This window comes from Pelobates fuscus, chromosome 2, assembly GCF_036172605.1.
Source record: "Pelobates fuscus isolate aPelFus1 chromosome 2, aPelFus1.pri, whole genome shotgun sequence".
Classification (NCBI taxonomy): domain Eukaryota; kingdom Metazoa; phylum Chordata; class Amphibia; order Anura; family Pelobatidae; genus Pelobates; species Pelobates fuscus.
Genome location: NC_086318.1, coordinates 299,177,058 through 299,195,143, shown reverse-complemented (window position 1 = coordinate 299,195,143; position 18,086 = coordinate 299,177,058). Strand labels below are relative to the sequence as shown.

General features: G+C 37.0%; 1 protein-coding gene across 1 annotated transcript in view; it reads left to right on the top strand.

The window, feature by feature from the left end:
• The window catches only part of LOC134585350 (uncharacterized), a 192,429-nt gene extending 176,644 nt beyond the window's left edge, over positions 1-15,785 (top strand). Inside the window, exons 5-6 of the mRNA XM_063440756.1 lie at positions 10,980-11,066; positions 15,319-15,785. Of these exons, the coding sequence (XP_063296826.1) occupies positions 10,980-11,066; positions 15,319-15,785 (554 nt within the window). The remainder of the gene's footprint in view (positions 1-10,979; positions 11,067-15,318) is intronic.
• The last annotated feature ends 2,301 nt before the right edge of the window (positions 15,786-18,086 follow it).

Genomic DNA, 18,086 nt, shown 5'->3' with positions numbered 1-18,086 from the left:
ATGTCCCCAGCTGATAGAGGGGAGCCCCAGGTTTCCATTGATACCTGGAACTCCCTTGTGTTAACAGGGATTTAACCCTGATCACACCAAATTGTAATAGTGGGGATTTAAATCCCCATTTAAATGCTTGTTTGCAGCGCTCACTTTGAGCTCTGCAAACAGAGCATCAGTCAGTCTGGGGACACTGGCCACAGGGGAGAGAGGGGAGCCCTAGGAATCAAATGATACATGGGGCTCATAGTTACCAGCAAGGTAATAGACCCTGCTGGAAAAATACTGCATGACGAAAATTTCCGTCATGCGTCCTTAAGGGGTTAATCTATTTATTTATATTTAAAACACAAACAAGGAGGAATAAGTTTTCCAAATATTTACTTATACCATCAAGCAGCCCTTTTAATGCATACGATTACCACAATTAAGCAAGAAAATAATATCCAAAATTGTTATGAAATAGATTTTAAAAATAAAAATAAAATGTGTATCAGCGCTAAGCGAATATACCCCTATTTTGTAGCCTTAGGGTTCAGCACAAAAAAATGACAAAAAATAGGGGTATATTCACTTAGCGCTGATACACATTTTATTTTTATTTTTATTTTTTGTCCTATAGGATGTTTTAAAACTTTGGAAGGTTTTTATTGTATCTAGCAGCTGTTTTCATTTATTTTCTTGTGGACAACTGAGGTTGGGGCATTGTCCTAGAAAGTCCACTACATTATCTTTATCTTGCGCTCTCTATACTGTGTGTTTTCATTTTATGAAATAGATTTTAATGATATTAAGAAGTCTTGCAACATGGTTCATTTGTTCTGGTCAACACTTTAAATAAAAGTAAGACATGTCAAATTTACAATTTAATATTAAATCCTTTTATTAAATTCTGGGATGCCTTTTTAAAAAAAAAAAGTAAATTTAAAAGATAAAATCTTACCAGCATTACCATTTGGATATAAGGGAGTGGACACGACAGGGCATTAAGACAATTTCAGATTTATTCAAATACTCAAATATCATGTCCTTTGCTGATTTACGTCATGTATTTGAGCTCTCTGCAACACAGAACTTTAACTTTATTAGAATAAAACGTTTTTTATATAGCTCTATATATTATCTGAATGGGACATCTTCAGCCTTCAAAATAAATGGGTTAATTAAAAATGATAAATCTGTAAAGTTACTAACTAAATGCGTAGATATTATAAGAATGATTAAAATTCCTGGTCTCCCACCTGCTAATTGCAGCTGGGAAAACAACTTACAAATCAAAATTGATATGAAAGACTGGTGTGTGGCCTTACAATCCGTATACTCTGTGGTATACTTTTTAAATATAATGGAGGCGCGTTCTAAATTGATGAATAGGTGGTACGTGACCCCTGTCAAATTGGGTAAATTCTCTAATTCTGTCACACCCACCTGGGGAATTTGCAGAGATGATGGAACCCAGTTGCGGCGGAAAAGCACTCCATTACTACCATGACCATCAGGAGCACATAGAAGTGGAGACAGGGTCCCAAAGGGTCTGTGGTGGCGTGGAGGCCTTTAATGGGAAGAAGCCAAATGAAGAATCCAAGGAAACAGGAGCAGGGGACGTAGAAAGAAAACCAGAGACAGAAGTAGCCAATCAATCTGAGTGAGAAAACTGTAGTCAGGCAGCAGACAGAAGTAGCCGATCAATCTTTAGTCAGGTCAGGAAGCAGGCAGGAATAATCAACCAGAGAATCATGGATCAGGAACCAGGCACATAGGCTGAAAATCAGGGCAATAGGCAGGTATATAGAGACAAGTAAAATAACCAAGCACTAACTGGATGGTGTGCTTGGTTTAAATAGGTGGCTGGGATCACATGACTGGCCACCTCCCACCAGTAGGTGGAGCACACAGGATCTATATAAAGAGGTCAGGGACTCGGTGCCATCTTGCTTTATACCATAGTCCCTGACCTGTTCCTTCCTCATGGATCTGCAGCTCTCCTCCTCTTTGTGCAGAACACAGAGTGAGGGGTCTCCAGGAGCGGCGAGTACTGCAACCCTGCCAAGTAGGGCTTCGCGTGAGCCCAGGGCAGGTGAGTACACGGCAGTGCCGTGACAGATTCTGATAATCAGAAGTGTTGGAGGTGTGGATCAGAAGGGGCAGATGAGATGCACATATAGTGGAATTGCATCCTGATTAGGAGAGCTTGGGACCGCATTTTACTTGAAATTAACACTGTGCTGGGTATTACACACCATTGGACACGTGAAACAATTTTGTTACATCTAAAATTACCCCAAATATCAAAGTAGAAGAAATGGTTTTTGATTCATGCATTGATGGCTTTTAAACTATCTATAGCCAGAAAATAGAGAGAACAATAGATACCTCGCCTCAGGTTAAGGAGCCTATTGGATTCCAATGTAAAATTGAAAGAGGCATTGCCTCTCAATTTTTTATTAATCCTTATAGTGACAAAATTTGGGATAACTGGATTAAGATTCTTGATCCTCCTATTATGGATTTAATCTGAATGCCTCCGTTGTCTGGTCCATCCCCGTCACAGGGGTATATCCCGACTCAGAATAATGTAAAAAGTAAGACACAAACTTGTTGACGGAATTTAGAAGTGTTAATTTTTTGTTTGTATATGTGTTGTATGTATTGTCAAATGTTATATATGATGATATATATAATATATATATATATATATATATATATATATATATATATCAATAATGTTTAAATACATGTATGTAGGGACAATGGATAATTCTCTATTTGCTTGTTAAATTTTTTTTATGCGAAAAAACTATTCAATAAAATATTTATTTAAAAAAAATGTTTTGTCCTGATGAAAGCTCCATGTGTGAGCTGAAACGTTGAGTTTTTAAATGGATTAAATAAAAGTTCAATTTTATTTGAAATCCCTACGAAGTCCTTGGAGTGTGGTCATTTCTGCTGTTCTTAAAGCTGCAGTCATTTCAACACCCATAAATAAATTGCATAACTCTGAAAGACTTTGGACAGAGTTGTTGGTTGGTATGTTTCAATAGTTAAATTAAAAAAAAAAAATACTGTATTTGGACCATTTTTTTTTTTTGTGAGGCACCTAAATATTGCTTGAACTTAGTTGAAACTCTGTATGAAGTTATAAATTGATTGTATCTGGTCCCAGCTAAACTGGCTAAGGTATATATCAGGGAGATTCCCCCATGGTGTTGGTGTTGACAAAAAAAGGTATCTTCCTTCATATTTGGTGGGATTGCCCAATAATTAAGAAACCCCAAGATGCACTTTTTCAGTACATACAAGATATGGCTAATATAAAACTTGATGAACATCCAGCTGTTTTACTACGCATGAATTGGCCCAAGATGTCTTAGAAAAAAGAGAATTTCATTACCCATTGTTTCATAGCTTTCAAGATTATTTTGGCTAGTAATTGGAAACAAGCAAGTGATTTATCATGGGACTCATTTCAAGCTCAATTACTTCTACAGAATAGGTTGAAAAGAGATTTGAGTTTATCTTTACTGAAGTCCCCAAAGAGTCACAATATGTGGGAAACATGGCTAAGTACAACAGACACTTAATGGGCCTGGGTTAAGGTTGATGTTCTGTGGTATTTTAGCGGTAACATGGTTGGTTAGGTCACTGCTTCTCCACACGGCAATGGATAATTTGTAATTAAATGTCGGTTTCATTTCTTGTGGTAGCACCAATGTATTTTTATTGGAACTGGAATTTTGTGTTTTTGTCTAAACATTGCATGTATTTAACCCCTTAAGACCGCAGCCAAATGTACAAGTTGTGAACGAAACAAAATGTAAACAAAACCTGGCATTTGCGCTATATGTCTGTCCAACCGTAATTCACCTCTTTCATATTAGATGCACACCCCCTTATTATATATCATTTTATTCAGGGGAAACAGGGCTTTCATTTAATATCAAATATTTAGCTATGAAACATAATTTAATATGAAAAAAATGGGAGAAAATAAGATTGTGTTTTATTTGTTTAGTTCTACATGACATTTGTAACTGACAATGTCATAATACTGTTTGCTTTTACTGCAATAAAATACACATATTTGTATTCAGCAAAGTCCCACGTGTAAAACAGTACCCCCTATGTACAGGTTTTATGGTGTTTTGGGAAGTTACAGGGTCAAATATAGCGTGTTACATTTGAAATTGAAATTCGCCAGATTGGTTACATTGCCTTTGAGACTGTATAGTAGCCCAGGAAATAAATGTACACCCATAATGGCATTCCATTTGCAATAGTAGACGACCCAAGGTATTGTAAATGGGGTATGTCCATTCTTTTTTAGTAGCCATTTGGTCACAAACACTGGCCAAAGTTAGCGTTAGTATTTGTTTGTGTGTGAAAAATGCAAAAAACGCCAATTTTGGCCAGTGTTTGTGATTAAGTGGCTACTAAAAAAGACTGGACATACCCCATTTGCAATACCTTGGGTTGTCTACTATTGCAAATAGTATGCCATCATAGGCGTAATTTTCATTCTTGGGCTACCATGGGGTCATAAAGGCAACGTAAGCAATCTGGCGAATTTTAATGTGAAAAAAATGAAACACAAGCCTTATATTTGACGCTATAATTTTTGAAAACCCCATAAAACCTGTACATGAGGGGTACTGTTGTACTCGGGAGACTTCGCTGAATACAAATATTTGTGTTTCAAAACAGTAAAAAGTATTGCAGCAATAATATTGTCCGTGTAAGTGCTGTTTGTGCATGAAAAATGCAAAACACTTCACTTTTACTGGCGATATCATTGTTGTAATACATTTTACTGTTTTGAAACACTATTATTTGTGTTCAGCGAAGTCTCCCGAGTAAAACAGTACCCCCTATGTACAGGTTTTATGGTGTCTTGGAAAGTTATAGGGTTAAATATAGTGCTAGCAAATTAAATTCCCTATACTTTCAGCATGGGTTGTCAGGCAGGTCCCGCTAATTGTAATTAATTAGGATACCTAATTATGTAAAATTATTACATAAATATATGTGTAGAATTAATATATGTGTATATATATATATGTGTATATATATATATATATATATATATATATATATATATATATATTTTTTTTTTTTTAATATTATTTATATATATAGGTATATATATAGTGATATATACGTATATATTTATGTATATAGATATATATATTATTTCGTTATACGTGTATTTTGATATAAATATATATATTAATATCACAATACAGTTAGAACGAAATAAAACACATATATTTATTTTTTAATATTTTATTTTTAATTTTTTTATTTTATTTTTTACGTATTTACATATTTTTTATATTATAAATATATATAACAATAATTATATATATATATATATATATATATATATATATTTAATCAGTATCAGTCTACGTGTAATTTGATATTAATATATATATATATATATATATATATATATATATTAATATTAAAATACACCTAGACAGTGTGTGTGTGTATATGTGCATATATATACTTAGATCATATATATAATATATATATATATATATATGATCTAAGTATATATTTTTTTTTTACACTTATTTTAATTATTTTAATTTGATTTCCAGCCAGCAGGGGGACTAACTGTCATTACAGTTAGCGCCCCTGCTGGCAATGCCTGAGCCAGCTATCCCGGCCATGTGATTATGATGTCCTCGCAAGGACCTCACTCTCTCATGGCCCGGGGGGGGGGGGGGGGGGCTGAAGAGGACGGAGGTGCCGTGGGGGGCTCCCTGGGAGTCCCCCCAACCGCGATTGCCGGCGTCGGATCGCCGGCGACCGGGTAAGTGGAAAAAAAAACGGAGGGCGTACAATTACGTCCTGCGGCGTTTAGAGCCGCTTTAAAAAGGACGTAAATGTACGCCCTCCGGTCTTAAGGGGTTAATAGGAAAACAAAGATTAAATAAAAAAAAGTAAACATGCTTTGAGTGCTAAAGTTGGTGACCTTCTCCAAAAGCATGGGATATGATACATGGTAATCGTTATACCCAGCAACTCTTGACTATACTTTTTACTCAAATACGTATGCAAGGTACTGACCATAGATACAGTTGTAATCAATATTATTCAACTTCCATTGAAAATCAGGTTTGTTGTCAAAATGTATACTTTTAGCTATTTGCAATGAACAAATCAAACAACAGTAATAGAAATAGTTCAACACAATGAATGCTTAACCCCTTAAGGACCAAACTTCTGGAATAAAAGGGAATCATGACGTGTCACACACGTCATGTGTCCTTAAGGGGTTAAAGTGAAAATGCAACATATTATGACTTCTCCAGTCTCGACTTTCTTTGCAGATGTGGAATATATGGATTTCCAAACTTCTTAGCCCAGATCCATTGTCATATAAACCTCTGTGGAGTTTGTTTTGCAGTATGTGTAACTTACCACTGGACATGGTTGGTTTTAACAAAAGTAGTTGTGACATTTTTCAGACATTCACAGCACTTACCATATATCCAAGCAAGGAGCTTTTTATATACATCAGACTAAAACCTATATCGAGTATGGGTAAGGCTAATGTTTTTTTGTTTTTTTTTTAATTTTGGAAAACTGTGTGGAACAGAGTGGTGACTACAAGCATCTGTCTGCAATAAGAGGCTAATGGAAATATCCATTCATGCTACGCTGGAAGGATAAGCTTAAATGTAATCTAACCCCAAACCAGTGGCATTCTGCAATGAGGTTGACTAAAACATCTACACACTGTTTATATCACGTTGAAGCAGCACATGACTGATGGAGCCTATGTTATCTACACACCTCCAACAAGTAACCCAATTCCAAACAGATGCATCTCCGAACTGTTCGAGGTGTGGAAATAAAATCGGCTATATCAGTCATATCTGCTGGCTTTGTCAAATCTTAACCACATTTTGGAAACCTGTCCAACAACTGATTTATAATGTGTCTAGGCATAAACTACCCGTGCAGCCAGAGATATGTTTACTGCACAAAAAACATCCTTATTAAGGAGTTTAAAGAAAATGTGCTTTTTAGCTGTATGTCTGACAAAAAAAGTTTTGTTTTGTGGAATGGTCACAATTTATCCATTTCATACACATTTTACGAGGCTGGTCCATTACATAGTATAGTGGACTTCTTTATTTATGTATAAAGTATTTTACCATGAAAGACACATTGAGATTTCTCAAATTTGTCAAGTATGACCTGGACCCACAAACATTGCATTGTTACAATAGAGTACAATATAATATTAAAAATACAAAATAATATTAAAATGCATACATACATGGGAATTTAGTAAGTTATGTAATTTAAGACAAAGATCATTGTGACTGTTTTGTCTATGTTTATGCAAAGTGTATCTGTGATTCACTTTTCTACCTCTGGTCTTGGAGCACAGCCTCAAGCTGAGGTAGATTTGACTTACTAGTGTAGATTATGGCGTGGCCTGCATACATGTGTGCATTTGAGGCTTTGCAGATGTTAGATAGATCATTTATGAATAATGTGAATAGTAGGGGACAGAGTATGGAGTCTTGGTGAACACCAGTCATGACTGTTAGAGCGAGGAAGGTAGTGTCAAAATTGGACACCTATTATGCTCAATCCTATACATATGACTGAAACCAGGTTAGAGGATGATCACCAATATGTGCGTTTTTACATTTTTGCAATAAAATGCCATGGTCTATATTAAAGGCCTTGGCAAAATCAAGGAAAATAGCTTCAGTTAGTTCTCCTTCCTCCATGCCAGTTTGGATGTCATTCTAAACTTTTTAGCGGGCAGTCGTAGCTGAGTGATTTGAACAAAAGTCTGGTTGATCAGGGGTTAGTCGATAATACTAACATAGTTGCATGTGAACTTCTCTACTTCCTTCAGATGACTTAATTTACACTAGTAATTTGTTGTATTTTTTGTAGGGCATCCTCACGTCATTCTGAATATTAGCAGCAGAAGGCATAGTTCTGTACAATATATGTATTATTATTGTTATCAGAAGCCTGTGTTCTGACTCTTATTTAGGATATCAAAAGGGCCAAGGTCCGATGAGCAAGAACAAGCAAAATGTGTATAGTCAGAAATTCTCAATAACAGTGATACTTTCTTACCTGTGGATGCTACATTTTACACCTTGTCAGCCCTTTCCTACCGTGCCTACGGATGTCTGATTCTTCTACCTAAAACCAGTAAAATTAACCACCCAGTTCTTTAGTCATGCCACATTTCCTAATAAAAAATAATTCTGGGTGACCCAGGCCAGTGTCAGTTTGAGATGTCATATGGGTCATTGGCCATGGATCGTTGTCCATGGTTTATGTTCACCTTAATAAGTTAACGGTTTGTTATAGTTTTCAATGTTTTATGGTTCTGCAAACTAGAAAGGTGTTCTCAAATATATCTGTATATCTGATTTGAGGCATCTTGAAAAAAGGCCTATTTCATGTAATCCGTTTTAAGTTGTAATTATTTATGCAGCATGTCTCTTGCGGTGATTTAATCTGTTGAGAAAGGATTAAGTGTACTGTTGGCTCTGTCAAACACTACTAGAGTGCCAGTGGGTCTTCCCAAAATATCACTGAATAAGTAGGTCTTGGTTACCTGGAATATCTTGTGGCCTCAAAAATTCCATGTATGCGCAGGATGTTTCTTCTCCCTCTGCTCTCCAATTTCAGATTTTCCAGTTCAAATTTTCATATATGCTGTTGAGTCAGTGTTCCCTTTTGGAGCATTTTAGCAGTTTTCTAATTCAAGCTACCCCACAAAGTCCTACCATTTTCCCACCCCATGTTATTTCAAAATGCATATTTTGAACCTTAGCATGTGATATTTTTTTTTACTAGTTTGTAATAAGTTTAGTGGTAATAAGCAATTTTTATTTTTTTACTTTGGTAAATGTTTTTACTGTTAACCCCTAACTTTCATTGTTACATCTCCAGTTTACCTCCCTTTGGCTTGGTGAGCAATGAAGGAGGTTATAAGTGCGAAATAATTTGTCCAATCTTGTTGTCAGTTTGAGGAGCATCTCTCTGTTCACAAGGCATAAATCAATACTGGAATGTGACAAGTGTAGCTGCACCTCTTCAGGACTAATCTGTCATCTAAAATCCAAGAGACCCAACATTGTGTATGCATTTAGAATCCCTGCTTCATGACAACGTGATAGCGAGATAGTGAAAGGACATGTAATAATAGGCCTTAATGTCTGGGTGTACTGGAGCAGATATTACATGCATACATCTAAGCATGTAAAACAATACTTTGCAATAGAAGGATGAACCCACAAGGATGACAACACAAAACCAAGGCAAATAAAGTATTTACAGAGCATCATTAACCAATAGTATGCATATTGGTTATAGTGAGGAGACATATAAAGTCTAGAGCACATAAATTCAATGCCACTTGTGAGCAGGGGGAATCTTTGTGCTGGAGACCTACAAGCCAAAGTGCACAAATTAGATTTTTGATAGCTATACGTGATTTGTGATAGAACTAACAAAAATCAAATACATGCATTTGAAAAGCTGGGATCTCAGATAAACCAGCTCCTAAAGAGATCAATCTACATATTGTCTGCCATCAAACAGTAGGTTTCAGCCTGCAGCAATCACTTTCACCAGAAACCATGTAGACAGCTGTCAATCCCATCAAAAAGTGTGTAAGTGAAAATATAATCAACTCAAACAATAAATACATTAAAGTGGTCTGGGTGCAGTGTCCCATCACCCTTAATCCTAAACATGTAAATATTGCAGATTTTAATAAACTGCAATTATTACCTGTTAGGGCTAACTCCTCCTCTAGTGGCTGTCTAGTAGAGGGACTTCCAGGTGCTTAGGTGACTTTTGGTCTGCTAAATGATGCTGGATATCCTCACGCTATGCATTGAGACTTCCAGCATCACCGGAATCCCGATAGGAAAGCATTGAATAATGCTTTCCTAGGGGAAATCGTAATGCGATTGCCGCATATGTGCATTAGGTCTCCCCCTTCGGCAGGGGAGGAGTGAAGGCTGACCCGAGCCAGCGCCAAGGGACATCGGCACTGGACACTGGTAAGTGAAAAAAGTGATTTTAACCCCTTCTGCACTATGGGGGTGGGGGACCTGGTGGAGGGGGAAGCTATAGTGCCACAAAAAAGTTTGTTTTTTCATCGCACAATAGTTTTCCTTTGAGGAAAGAAAAGACAAAAACTTAAAAAATTATTTTTCAAAGTATAAGGTATTTAAGGTAAGTGTAAAGGGGTGTACTGCTCATTATACACATTAGCGGAATCTGTATCTCCAGAAAATGTTGAAATAAAGCCACTGATATTTCATTAGGTTAGGGACATAGGTTAGGAGGCAATTGAGTCGACGTTCAAATCTAGTAAAAACATTTCCACATCCACAAATAGAAAATATGTTATCCTCTTATGTTTTAAAATAAATATAGCCTTATGTGTTAATACATTTAATGTAATGAATGCATGATTTGGTAGCCTTTGACCTGTTTTTCTATGGCACATAAAATAAAAAAAAAATAATGAAATACATATGAATTAAACTTTGACGCTTCAAGAGATCATGAAAAACTGCTTTTTGATTATAGATGTGTTTTGACTTGTATAATGGTGAAATGTTTACAGTGCTACAACAATTTAATTTACTGAAGAGCTTCAAAATCTCAAAGTGGTTATTACCATTTTATTATATGAAAAATGTTTAATCTGTAAAAAGACTATTTTTCTGTTTAAATATTTCATTGGCTTTGGAAAAACATTAATATCTATCTCTGCAAACATAGTAAATTATACAATCTTGATTTGAAATCTAATTGTGTTTAATATATGCAGACTGTTTTGTATTCTCTCGTTTTTCATGTCTTTAGAGAACTTGTCTAATGAGAAAATGTGCTTGATTTGAAAACTCATTAAGTACTTTTTTTCCATCTTTTTCTTTTTTCTTTTTTCTTTTCTTTTTTCTTTTTTTTTTTTGCAGCACCAACATCTTTGAGCCCAATTAAAGAAGAAACAATTCTGACCCCTTCCTATGACCCTTCATTGAATTGTGAGACCAATGCACAAGGTAATACTCTGGGTATCTATAATTCGAATGTATAACCATGTTTGTATTACCAAGCTGACAGCTTTTCTTATGTTATCTATTAGTTTATGAACATATTTACTATTTTGCTCTCTCTGTCTGTTGCTATTTCTGATGCAAATACATTTTTTAGATTTGACAATTTCATATTTGATTCTCTTGCATCCCTACATTATTGAAAACAAAGTTTTCTATACGTTTCGTAGTTGGTGATCCTACAATCCATTTTTTGGTGTATTCAGGAGTAATCTTTTATAGCATGTTCAACATAAGCAGAAAGTTGCTGGATTATGAAAAGCTTTAGGGCATATCACTGGAGTGTTATCACAAGTTAACTATTGGCAAGTTAGACTTAAACATTTTTTTTTACATTTCTGAAAATAAATATCCAAGAGCTATACAGCCATAAAGAGAAAGACAAAGCTCATCTGAAATAAGATATATATATATATATATATATATATATATATATATATATATATATATATATATATATATACAGGGAGTGCAGAATTATTAGGCAAGTTGTATTTTTGAGGATTCATTTTATTATTGAACAACAACCATATTCTCAATGAACCCAAAAAACTCATGAATATCAAAGCTGAATATTTTTGGAAGTAGTTTTTAGTTTGTTTTTAGTTTTAGCTATTTTAGGGGGATATCTGTGTGTGCAGGTGACTATTACTGTGCATAATTATTAGGCAACTTAACAAAAACCAAATATATACCCATTTCAATTATTTATTTTTACCAGTGAAACCAATATAATATCTCAACATTCACAAATATACATTTCTGACATTCAAAAACAAAACAAAAACAAATCAGTGACCAATATAGCCACCTTTCTTTGCAAGGTCACTCAAAAGCCTGCCATCCATGGATTCTGTCAGTGTTTTGATCTGTTCACCATCAACATTGCATGCAGAAGCAACCACAGCCTCCCAGACACTGTTCAGAGAGGTGTACTGTTTTCCCTCCTTGTAAATCTCACATTTGATGATGGACCACAGGTTCTCAATGGGGTTCAGATCAGGTGAACAAGGAGGCCATGTCATTAGATTTTCTTATTTTATACCCTTTCTTGCCAGCCACGCTGTGGAGTACTTGGACGCGTGTGATGGAGCATTGTCCTGCATGAAAATCATGTTTTTCTTGAAGGATGCAGACTTCTTCCTGTACCACTGCTTGAAGAAGGTGTCTTCCAGAAACTGGCAGTAGGACTGGGAGTTGAGCTTGACTCCATCCTCAACCCGAAAAGGCCCCACAAGCTCTTCTTTGATGATACCAGCCCAAACCAGTACTCCACCTCCACCTTGCTGGCGTCTGAGTCGGACTGGAGCTCTCTGCCCTTTACCAATCCAGCCACGGGCCCATCCATCTGGCCCATCAAGACTCACTCTCATTTCATCAGTCCATAAAACCTTAGAAAAATCAGTCTTGAGATATTTCTTGGCCCAGTCTTGACGTTTCAGCTTGTGTGTCTTGTTCAGTGGTGGTCGTCTTTCAGCCTTTCTTACCTTGGCCATGTCTCTGAGTATTGCACACCTTGTGCTTTTGGGCACTCCAGTGATGTTGCAGCTCTGAAATATGGCCAAACTGGTGGCAAGTGGCATCTTGGCAGCTGCCCGCTTGACTTTTCTCAGTTCATGGGCAGTTATTTTGCGCCTTGGTTTCTCCACACGCTTCTTGCGACCCTGTTGACTATTTTGAATGAAACGCTTGATTGTTCGATGATCACGCTTCAGAAGCTTTGCAATTTTAAGAGTGCTGCATCCCTCTGCAAGATATCTCACTATTTTTGACTTTTCTGAGCCTGTCAAGTCCTTCTTTTGACCCATTTTGCCAAAGGAAAGGAAGTTGCCTAATAATTATGCACACCTGATATAGGGTGTTGATGTCATTAGACCACACCCCTTCTCATTACAGAGATGCACATCACCTAATATGCTTAATTGGTAGTAGGCTTTCGAGCCTATACAGCTTGGAGTAAGACAACATGCATAAAGAGGATGATGTGGTCAAAATACTAATTTGCCTAATAATTCTGCACTCCCTGTATGTGTGTGTGTATATATATATATATATATATATATATATATATATATATATATATATATATATATATATATATAGTGAAACAAAAAATTCCTGCACTCCAACTTGTTAAATTATAGCCTGGTGCACAGTGAAACAAAAACGTATAAAATAGAAAAAATACCGGCACTCTAGGTCTTCCAAATGATGGTGTTTAATTGCAGATCATCCAAGGTCAACGTTTCAGCCCTGGTTCAGGGCTTTCATCAGGACACATAAAAAAATGTGTCCTGATGAAAGCCCTGAACCAGGGCTGAAACGTTGACCTTGGATGATCTGCAATTAAACACCATCATTTGGAAGACCTAGAGTGCCGGTATTTTTTCTATTTTTTATATACCGTATATACTCGAGTATAAGCCGACCCGAATATAAGCCGAGGCCCCTAATTTTTCCCCAAAAAACTGGGAAAACTTATTGACTCGAGTATAAGACTAGGGTGGGAAATGCAGCAGCTACTGGTAAATTTCTAAATAAAATTAGATCCTAAAAAAAATATATTAATTGAATATTTATTTACAGTGTGTGTATAATGAATGCAGTGTGTGCGTATGAGTGCAGCGTGTGTGTGTATGAGTGCAGCGTGTGTGTGTATGAGTGCAGCGTGTGTGTATGAGTGCAGCGTGTGTGTATGAGTGCAGCGTGTGTGTATGAGTGCAGCGTGTGTGTATGAGTGCAGCGTGTGTGTATGAGTGCAGCGTGTGTGTATGAGTGCAGCGTGTGTGTATGAGTGCAGTGTGTGTGTATGAGTGCAGTGTGTGTGAGTGCAGTGTGTGTATGAATGCAGTGTGTGCAGGGCCGGTGCAAGGATATTTGCCCCCCCCATATGTCCTGACCTCCCCTCCTCCTCCCTCAGTGGTCCTTACCTCCCCACCCCCGTGTTCCTTCACCCCCCTCCCCCAGTGGTCCTGACTCACCCCTCCCCTAGTGGTCCTTACTTCCCCCTCCCCTCCCCTAGTGGTCCTTACTTCCCCCTCCCCTCCCCTAGTGGTCCTTATCCCCCCCTCCCTCCCATAGCGGTCCTTATCCCCCCCCTCCCTCCCATAGTGGTCCTTATCCCCCCCCTCCCTCCCATAGCGGTCCTTATCCCCCCCCCTCCCTCCCATAGCGGTCCTTATCCCCCCCTCCCTCCCATAGTGGTCCTTATCCCCCCCCTCCCTCCCATAGCGGTCCTTATACCCCCCCTCCCTCCCATAGTGGTCCTTATCCCACCCCCTCCCTCCCATAGTGGTCCTTATACCCCCCCCCCCTCCCACAGTGGTCCTTATACCCCCTTTTTTTTATTATTATTTTTTTTATTATTATTATTTTTTTTTTAATTATTATTTCTTATTTTATTTATATTTATTTTTCGCCCCCCTCCCTGCTTGATACATGGCAGGGAGGGGGGCTCTCCTTCCCTGGTGGTCCAGTGGCAGTTCAGTGGGGGGGAGAGGGGGGCTGGCAGAGCTGTAACTTACCTGTTCTGCAGCTCCTGTCAGCTCTCTCCTCCTCCGCGCGGTCTGTGCAGCTCCTTCTATCAGCTCACACTGTAAGTCTCGCGAGAGCCGCGGCTCTCGCGAGACTTACACTGGGAGCTGACCGAGGTGCTGAACGGACGGCGCGGAGGAGGAGAGAGCTGACAGGAGCTGCAGAACAGGTAAGTTACAGCTCTGCCAGCCCCCCTCTCCCCCGGTCTGTATTATGGCAATGCAAATTGCCATAATACAGACTATGACTCGAGTATAAGCCGAGTTGGGGTTTTTCAGCCCAAAAAATGGGCTGAAAAACTCGGCTTATACTCGAGTATATACGGTATATATATATATATATATATATATATATATATATATATATATATATATATATATATATATATATATTCATATTCAGTTTTAAATAGTAAGATTAATTTTCATATAGATATATTGAACTATAATGGAAGTTATCCAATTCCATTAACACAATTCGAACATATTATTTAATGTTAGAATGTTCTGCATTCAGTAATGTATCTAAGAAGGGCAGCCACATATGCAATAATAGACATTACAATTTTAGTTAATTTAATTAAAGGTAAGTCCAGGTTTAATTTAAATTTTTATTTTTTAATTCAAGCCTTACTTATTTTGAAGTATATATTCTTCCATTTCAGGTATCTTTGGATTACAAGAATTGAGAAAAATTTTATCACCAGTAGAAAACAATCATAAAGGGGCTGTTAAGTACATTTCAGCAAGTGCCTACAAACGTATGACAGGAGACAAACTGCATAGTATGCATCAATTTCATTTAAAAGCTCAAATATCCAAGCGGAAAAATGTTGACATTTTTAGCAAACCACCTTCATTTGAATGCTCTGAATTCTCAGATGAGCCATTTTGCTCATCACCATGTGATGAAAAAGAAATGGATACTATATATAAATATGAAAACAGATTTGCAAACACTCTTCATAATGGCAGTCCTGTCTCAAATGAGTCTCCTACAATAGGGAATTCTCAATCTGTGCAAGTTAATCAGAGTTTAGACAATGCAACAGACTTTCTAGACTGGTCTTCTTTGGATACAGACAGCACCATTGAACAGCCTACCATACTAGCGATTGAGTCCCCGATTTAACTGGAAATAATGAACTATCTGCTAGTTACTCTTCCTGTGCTAATGTAAATTAGGAACTCAAAAATTGTTGGTCACTTGATAAGTCATTGGTTGAAAGTTCAATTTTTTAATGAATAACTATAACTAGAACATTGTGACATTAACATATACTGCACCAGCATAGCATAATAGGTGATATAAAATAATTGTAATTCTGCTTTGAATATTTGTCTAGTAAACACTATATTTACTGAGAACATTGATTGTGTTAATTGATTCACAAAAGACCTGCCTAGGCCAAATTAAATTTTGGACATATTTAACATACTTGTGTTTTTAACCATGAATAAGCTAATTCCGGAAAAGAAATAAAGCCAATTATACAGTTAATGACTTAAATGATGTAAAAAATTTGTTTACATTTACAAATTTGTGATTTTGCTAATGCATTTGTTGGAATATATTATTGACATTCACTGTGTAGCTCAAACATGATAAAACTGGTTTGATCACTTTACGTTCCTTCACTTTAAGTTTTTCTATATCTATATAAATAATCACTGACATTTTTTTTATAATTGTAAAGCAAATTTTGAAAATATATACAAGTGACCAAATCAGATTGTCTAACAGAGCTGAATTATACTTTCACTTATTCTATTCTAAAATTAGCAGATTGTTGTAAGAAAGGGTATACATTAAATTTTTTTTTAAGAAGCACGTTTTGTTAAATTAATACATGTATGTGATTAAACTGAATTTATTTGATTTTCCTTGTTTATAAAACTTTCTACAGAGTGACTGCATTAACAATAGTATGCAATAAGTATATGCAATAAACCCATTAGTGACACAGCTTCAATTTGTTTTTGTTTTTTTACTTAAAACTGCACTGTCACCGTCTGGGGACGTTGCATAATTTGCAAAGATCCCCAATGGTGACAAAGCTGCAGGTGGTCTGGTGACTTGAGTGAACAAGAAAAGTCGAGGTATAATTACCTGAACCTCTCGCACGACTGCCGCCTTCTTCTGACAAACAATTCTCTTCTGCCCCTGGCGCTTAAGCTGTACAGTATTGGGGTCTTGGGGTCTAAGAAGAATTCTCCTTAGTTACAGCTAATATCTCTGCAGCCCTCACTTGTGACTGTAATATTGACACGTCTAAACAGCACTAGCTCCACCCTGTTTCTAGAAATGTTAGACATTTTTAAAAATACTCCAAAATATTGTCAAATAAAATGCAATATGCAAATTCACAATTATGTGCAAAAAATGTGAAACAAAATATTATTACCTTGAAAAGGCTTTAAAATTTGTATGTAGTGGATCATATAACGAGAAAAAGAGAAAAAGCAGTATCATAGTATAGTATTTAATAGAACAATAAAGGTTTAAAACAACCAAATGTACACTCACAAGGATATATGTGTGAACAGGTCGGTTTAAGTTGTGTGGTGTTGTGTTAAAAATGTAATATGCATTGCTACAGGCTGTAAAGAGGGAGAGTGTGTAGTGAATGTGTGCTATTGGGCTGTGGTGTGTGTTTATAGGGAATGTAGTGTGTGTGTAGGGACTGTGAAGTGTGTTTGCTTACAAGGAATCTAGTGTATGCATAGGGAATCCAGAGTGTGTATGTCAGGAATTTTATGTGTGTAGGTGGTGTAGTGTGTGCCTATAGATGATCTATTGTGTGTAGGGGGATCAGAAATGTTGGTGCCCCTTACACAGCTCAATGTCTGGGCCCCCAAGTCTAAAGTGGACATGAAATGCGTCAGTGCTCATGTCTAGTGGATGCAGTGTGTGTATGAATTGTGTATGTATTGAGTATGTGTGTGAATGTTGATGTTTGAATGCAGGTGTGTAGTGTATAAACTTACACACACACATATGCACAGGTGTGCCAATACAAACACAGAAACATACAATGACACATAGTTACACACACAGATACACATGCTCAGATACACTGGCACAGATACACTCACAAACACACACACAAAAGGGCACACAAATACACACACTGTCACACATACACTGACACACAGATACCCACACAGGATTTAAGGCAGTGTGTGGGGGAGGGGAGCAAGACAACCATTAAAATACCTTTTTTGTGCAGTTAGTCCCTGGTGATCCAATAGTCTCCTCTCCTTTCCTCCTCGCTGGTGGTCCAGAGGCCTTGGCCCTTGCTCTCCTGTCTACAGCTACACCTCCACTGACTGCAGAGCTGCAGAACATGTGGAAATTGTTCTGCAAGCTCTGGTACTTGAAATCAAAGCTCTGATTTGCCAAGCTCACTCACATGGTGAAAGAAGAAAAAAG